At 51.2% G+C, this 7,622-nt stretch overlaps 1 protein-coding gene across 1 annotated transcript in view; it reads right to left on the bottom strand.

Annotated features, from left to right (window-relative positions):
* Window positions 1-3,773: 3,773 nt before the first annotated feature.
* The window catches only part of LOC122548788 (potassium voltage-gated channel subfamily H member 2-like), a 58,063-nt gene continuing 54,214 nt past the window's right edge, over window positions 3,774-7,622 (bottom strand). Inside the window, exon 7 of the mRNA XM_043687557.1 lies at window positions 3,774-5,145. Coding sequence (XP_043543492.1) covers window positions 4,648-5,145 — 498 coding nt within the window. The 3' untranslated portion in view covers window positions 3,774-4,647. The remainder of the gene's footprint in view (window positions 5,146-7,622) is intronic.

Here is a 7,622-nt window from a genome sequence, read left to right as displayed (position 1 = left end):
TGGCTGCTCCTATTTTCAATTGGTTAGATAATCCAATATAACCCCCAGGAGGGTGATTGTGGGGGATTCAGTGAGGGTAACACCATTAATGCCATGGGGCGGTGGTTACATTGTCTCTTGATGATGGTCATAGCGTGGCATTTGAGTGGCATGAATGTTACTGGCCACGTGTCAGCCCAAGCCTGGATATTGTCCAGATCCTGTTGCATTTGGACACGGACTGTTTCAGTGTCTGAGTCACGAATGCTGCTGAATATTGTACAATCAATCATCGGGGAACATTCCCACTTCTACCCTTATGATGGAGGGAAGGAAATTGATGAGGAAGGAGGATTGGGAGGGGTCAGGAATGTGGAGACCAGGCCATGAGGGGCCAGAGGAGCTCAGAGGGTTGGTGGGGGGGGGAATGGATCTGGGCAATTGGGGTCCAGCTCCGGGTTGGGGGAGGGGTGAATGAGAGCAGAGTAGCTGAGGTCGGAGGAACTGGAGGATGGGTGGGTGCAGTGTGGGGAGGGGGAGAAAGGCCAAGTGAATGATTGGGGTGTGTTGGGGGAGGGGAGGGGAGGGTTGTTGGGATGCAGTAGGTAAGGTAACAGTTACTCAGCAGGTCAATGATGGATTTAACCTCTTACTTAATTTCATCAGAATTCCCTGGAATGTCTGATTTTAAATGGAGGGTCCCAGGCAGGAGGGGAACTCCAAAAAAACCATCCATTTGCTGGAGGCTGCTCCCTGTGCACAGTGCTATGCTCACTGAGATTATCAACGTCTGGCCATTCAGAAATCCAGACAATACACATTAGACAGGTACATGGATGGAACAGCACAGCAGGTCAGGCAGCATCCGAGGAGCAGGAGAATCAACGCTTCAGGAAAAAGCCCTTCATCAGGAATGTAAGGGCTCTTTCCCCACACATCGATTCTCCTGCTCCTCGGATGCTGCCTGACCAGCTGTACTGTTCCAGCACCACACCCTCGACTCCGACCTGCAGTCCTCACTTTCTCTTAGATACCTGGATGGGATATAGGACGGAGGGATATGGAATTAGATTAATTGTGAAAACTGGGCAGCGTAGACAAATTGGGCTGAAGGGCCTGTTTCCATGTTGTGGAGCTCGATAGCTCCTCAGTGACGGCAGGAACTGGGATTGTATTCCGTTCCAATGGAGGGACATGCTTCAAGTCACTGACAGTGAGATGGAGTATGAGCTCATTAGCCCTTGGGTCTGGTGCGGTGATGGCGCGGTGAGCATGTACCTTCACGTTGGGCAGACTGAGACAGTCAGCAGGGACCTCCTGAATCTCCCTACAGCACACGGACTGCAGCGGCTCAGGAGCCAGCTCACCCTCACCTTCTCAAGGGGACAACTGGGGACAGGCAGTAAACGCTGGGCCCAACCAGTCACACCCATATCCCTGAATGAACTAAAAAATAATCACGTGTTCCTTGCAAGGGCACTGTGGAATATCAAAGACTGGAAGGGAAAATCCAATTACAAACCAGGAATCACTGTCTACACCAGCATTTATTACCCACCCCTAATTACCCAGGGGACAGTTCAGTATCACCCACGTTGCTGTGGGTCTGGAGTCATGTGTAGTCCAGACCAGGTAAGGATGGCAATTTCCTTCCCTAAAGGACATTACTGACCCAGATGGGATTTTCCTGACAATGGGTTCATGATCATCATTAGATTCTTAATTCCAGACTTTTTCCTAAACTCCGCCATCTGTCTTGGTGGGATCTGATTCCCTGGGTCTCTGGATTAAGAATTCAGCTTGCATACTACGAGGTTACCACCTCCTTGTGAAAATGAAATGTGACTGAGGGGATCCCACTGTAAGGGTCCCAGGACTATTCAGACCAGCGTTGTTCTGTCACTGGTGGTTTCTCTGGGTTAAGCTGAGAGAGGAGCCAGGCTCTGGCGTGTTCTGGTGGGTGATACTGCTCTGTCTCAGACTCACTGCATTCATATCGATGCCATTGGTGTAGGACCAGGCGTGTTGGAAATATTCCTCCAATCTCTGCCGCAACGGGTTGGGAATCTGATGGAACCGGATGAATTCCCGAACCCGGAGCATCTGTGTGTGATACCTGGCGGTGCCAGAGTACAGTCGCTGGATTATTGCAGACACATTCCCAAAAATACTGGCGTACATCAGAGCTGGGGAGAGAGAGAGAGAGAGAGAGATCAGTAAGAGCTAACAGCCTGAAAATACAAACTGCACCCACTTCAGGAACACACCAAGTGCACAGAATAGACTCCAGGAGGGTGAGAGGGGCCAAGGGACCTGTAGGAGATTAACAGGGTTTGGTGCTAGGTCCATTGCTGGTCAGGTCCACGCCCCCCTATGACCCACCCTCCCATCCTGGATCTTTAGGGATATATTTCCCTCCCCACCCCTTTCCGCCTTCCGCAAAGACCATTCCCTCCGTGACTACCTGGTCAGGTCCACACCCCCTACAATCCACCCTCCCATCCTGGATCTTTCCCCTGCCACCGCAGGAACTGTAAAACCTGCACCCACACCTCCTCCCTCACCTCTATCTAAGGCCCTAAAGGAGCCTTCCACATCCATCAAAGTTTTACTTGCACATCCACTAATATAATTTATTGTATCTGTTGCTCCCGATGCGGTCTCCTCTACATTGGGGAGACTGGGCGCCTCCTAGCAGAGCGCTTTAGGGAACATCTCCGGGACACCTGCACCAATCAACCACACCACCCCGTGGCCCAACATTTCAACTCCCTCTCCCACTCTGCCGAGGACATGGAGGTCCTGGGCCTCCTTGACCACTTCAGGCTCTCTGCCTTTATTCCTGATGAAGGGCTTTTGCCCGAAACGTCGATTTTGCCTGTCCTCGGATGCTGCCTGAATTGCTGTGCTCTTCCAGCACCACTGATCCAGAATCTGCAGTCATTGTTTTTACCCCATTGCTGCTTGTTGTATACATTAATGATCTGGACGGGAATCTGTGCGGGATAGTCAGTATGTTCACAGATGACCCTGATGTGGGAAGGAATGCCCCATCCCAAAGATACATCCCACAGGCTGAACAAATAGAATTTAATCCTGAATTGTGTAGTTTGATGCTTTTTGAAAGAATGAACAAGACAAGGGAGTACACGTTGAATGGTAAGACCCTCAGCAGTACAGAGGATCAGAGGGACCTTGGTGTGTATGTCCACACGTTCCTGAAGGCTGCAGGACAGACCGAGACAGTGGTTAAGAGGGCAGTTGGGATACTTGTCTTTATTAGTCATGACATATAATCTTATAATCTATGTTGAAGCTGTACAGGACTTTGTTGAGGCCACAGCTGGAGTACTGTGTGCGGCTCTGGTTACCACACTATAGGAAGGATGTGATTGCATTGGAGGGGGCGCAGAGGATGCTGCCTGGGATGGAGAGATTCTTTTTTTAGATTAGATTAGATTACTTACAGTGTGGAAACAGGCCCTTCAGCCCAACAAGTCCACACTGACCCGCCGATGCGTAACCCACCCATTCCCCTACATTTACCCCTTACCTAACACTACGGGCAATTTAGCATGGCCAATTCACCTGACCCTGCACATCTTTGGACTGTGGGAGGAAACCGGAGCACCCGGAGGAAACCCACGCAGACACGGGGAGAACGTGCAAACTCCACACAGTCAGTCGCCTGAGGCGGGAATTGAACCCGGGTCTCTGGCGCTGTGAGGCAGCAGTGCTAACCACTGTGCCACCGTGCCACCCACAATGCTGAAGAGAGGCTGGATAAGCTCGGGGTGTTTTGTTTAGAGGTTGAGGTGAAATCTGATTGAGATGTACCAGGTTCTCAGGGGCATGGATATGGGCATGCCCAGGGAGTGTAGATTGGAGGGAGGGGACGGGAGTTTGGGAGGGAATGTGAGAAATTATTATTCTTCATTTAGATGGTGGTGGGAATTTGTGAGGGTTACAGAGGCAGAACCCCTTGTCACGCTGAAGAAATGCTTAGATGGACATTTGTGATGAGAAAGCAGACAGAGCTATGGGCCGAGTGTTGGGAATGGGATTAGAAAAAATGGATGTTTCATGACTTGGATATGATGGGCTGATTGGCCTCTTTCCATGCTTTAAAACCCCAATATCTCTATTTACCAGAATGTTCCGGAATAAGACAGATTAGTTACCAGGTTGAGGAGAAGTTGTGGTTATTTTCCTTGGAGCACAGGAGCTGGAGGGGAGATGGGATTGAGGTGAACTCACCCTCAGCACGGGGAAGCCAGTTCCAAGGTTGGGGGAAGGGATATGGCCAGGATGTGAGGGTGACCCAGAATAAAACAGATAATACATTCCAAACGTGATTGGACAGATACTGGAGGGGTACAGTGTTGGGGAAGCTGAATGTATTGGATAGGCTGAATGGCCTATTTCCATGCTGTTAATAAAGCCTGTGGTATGTAGAAGCCACAGAGTGAACAATTCAGCTCCAGGATTCACTGACCACACACATCCCAGCAATTACTCCAGTTCATAAGGAGGTTTCCATATAAATGGGGGAACAAGCTGTAACAGGACTCTTCCTGAGGGAGAGCAAATCGCCCCGAAATCAGAGAGAAAGGGAGCTGCTCGAGGGATTACTGAAGCCGTGCAAGACTGCGGGCTAACCTTGGGCAGTCACAGTGTTACCAGAATCTCCCACCACGAATCGTACTCCTGTTTCTGACCCCAACAATTAACTAACCCATGAGGGATTACAGGCGGAGGCCACTTACAGCCAATCAGCATCACACAGATGGAAAAGATCTTCTCGGAGTTGGTATTAGGGGAGACGTTGCCAAATCCCACGCTGGTCAAGCTACTGAAGGTGAAATATAGCGCAGTGACGTACTTGTCCTTGATGCTGGGGCCTGACGATGTATCGTTCTCAGTGTAAGGTTTATCAATCTGCTCACCGAGAGAATCCAGCCACCCAATCTTCGGCTGCAGAAACGTTCTCTCCATATTGCCAATGGCATACCAGATACAGGCCAGCCAATGAGCAATCAGGGCAAAGGTACACATCAGCAGGAAGAGGACAGCAGCTCCGTACTCAGAGTAACGGTCAAGTTTCCGAGCAACTCGAACCAATCGTAGCAGGCGTGCCGTCTTCAACAGACCAATCAGTATGGTCCTCTGTAGAGAGCGAGGGAGTTGATTAGACCGAGTCAACATGGAGTGAACAGCACTGCAGAGGTCAGTGTAACCTGCAGAGTGACGCTCCAGGACACTGACCCCTGACCCGCACACACTGACCCCCGACCCTCACACGCTGACCTATAGCCCTCATGTTCTGACCCTCACGCTGTAAGCCCTGTAACAGAGAGTGAGATACAGGGCAAGCATATAAATATAATAAAGATAACATGGACCCATTAAACCGCCAATCTCTGGGTAGCGAGGGATTGACAGAGTTGGATAAAGACAGAGAGGGAGGCTGTGTTAGATACTCAGTGCTCCGAACAGCAGGGGCCTGGGCTGAGTACGGATTGTACAAGAGGAACTTACCGAAGGAATGAAGGGAGCAGAAATGGAACATTTATGTACAATAACAGATAAAGGAAGGAAGAATCCAAAGTTACTTTACAATTACATTAAGGACAAAACGATAACTAGGGAAAGAGTAGGGCCCACTAAGGACCACAGTGGTAACTTGTACGTGGAGCCAGAGGACAGATATAGAGTTTGAAAGGAATATTTTGTGTCAGTGACATTCCTGTTTCAGTCTGTCAGCTAGGGCTCCCTGACTGGGACTGTTAATCTGGTCCATCCAATCAGAAAACACATTCGATCAGGGTCAGGCAGAGTGTGTAGTTCTCTGTAGGAAAGACGTGACAACATCAGAGAGGGTCATAGAGTCACACAGAAAAACCCTTCGGCCCATTGACTCTGTATCAGTCAGAGATACGCACCTAATGATAGTACGGCTAGTTCCCAGCACCTGACCCATAATGGGGTCTGCCTTAGCATCACAATCAAACATCAAAATCCTCCTCCTTCTTCCTCTCCCACCCTCACAGGCAGAGTTCCCAATTCCCTCCACCCGCTCAGTGAAAATTATTTCCTGATATGCCTCTAATCCTCCTGCCCTTGGGTCATTAATCCCTCCACTGAGAGAATATTTCCTCCTGTCTTTGCCCCTCATCATTTTATCTCGATCCTGTTCGCACTCACACTCCTGTGCTCTGTCCAATTTCTCTCCATCAGTGACCCTCTCCAGCTCAGGCACTATCCCAGTGAGTCTTCCCCTCCACTGCACCCCCCACTCCACTCCACCCCACCCCACGCACATCCCCACGCCCTCTCACACATCCCTAGTGTGGGTGTGGGTGCTGGGAGGTGTGTGGGTGCTGGGAGGTGTGGGTGGGTATTGGGTAGGGGGTGTGGGTGCTGGGAGGTGGGGATGGGTGCTGGGAGGTGTGGGGGTGTGGGGGTGTGGGTGTGGGGGTGTGGGTGTGGGTATTGGGCTAGGCTGGGCTGGGCTGGGCAGTCTCTGGCTGACAGCAGTTTGAGCTGAGCCTGTTCAGGGTGCTCGTGCTCAAAGTGCTGCACGTCCACCTGTCGCTGGGCAGGGATTGGCTGGGGGCTGGGCAGGGATTGGCTGGGAGCTTTACCATGGACTGGGCCTGGACTTGCTGTGAGGACCATTACTTACCTGCCCGTTCAGCCTGACACCTACCCCCACCCACCAACCCTGCTCCCCCCCTCTCCACCCCATCCTCTCGCCTCCTCCCCCATCCACATCCTGATGGGACCCTCTCTCCTGGACCAGAGAACCCAAGCTTCCTCCCCCCTCCCCCAAACCCAGATGGCTTTGTCCTCTGGGTCAGAGAAAGATAAATGAGGTTGGTCACTCCCTCTCCAAGTCTATTTGGACACTGCCATTCCTTCAGCCCCCTGCCCCTGGTCAGGCGGAAGGTGGAAGATCGACTGGAACAACTTCCACTCTACAGGGAGCGACACCACGTTGCCTGGGATATGTACACCATGTCCCCCTCTTTGGTTCCTACTCCCTAAACTTCAGCTGGAACTGGATCAGCTTCTTGGTGTTCCCCAAACCCCTCGTCAGTCCCTCAAAGACCAGCTATGGACTTCTTTCACCTTCTGTCCCTCTGCTCAGGATTTCCACACAGACGCTCCACCTCACACTGAGCTCCCAGGATTCCATCCTCATCTGTGGGCCCTTGGGCCAGACTTTTATCAATGAACCATTCGGAGTTTCTATCCTCCTCCCAAATCTGTCCAGGTTCCCATCATGCTCGACAGGAGAATCCTCTTTCCTCAGAATGCACACTGGGAGCCTCTGCCTGGGAGTAGCCAAAAGGTCTGATCCCCTTTGCCTTCCAGTACAGCTGCAGCCTCCCTCATGGGGATGGCCAGTTCCAACTCCTACACCTTCCACTCCATCTCTGCCAGCGATCTCTCAACCTCTTTCAGTATTGAGTACAGGAGTTGGGAGGTCATGTTTTTTTTTTAGATTACATTACAGTGTGGAAACAGGCCCTTCGGCCCAACAAGTCCACACCGACCCGCCGAAGCGAAACCCACCCATACCCCTACATTTACCCCTGGCAATTTAGCATGGCCAATCCACCTGACCCTGCACATCTTTT

Source organism: Chiloscyllium plagiosum, chromosome 4 (assembly GCF_004010195.1).
Source record: "Chiloscyllium plagiosum isolate BGI_BamShark_2017 chromosome 4, ASM401019v2, whole genome shotgun sequence".
Taxonomy (NCBI): Eukaryota; Metazoa; Chordata; class Chondrichthyes; order Orectolobiformes; family Hemiscylliidae; genus Chiloscyllium; species Chiloscyllium plagiosum.
Note: the sequence above shows the minus strand (reverse complement) of the source record. Positions and strands in the feature narration are given on the sequence as shown.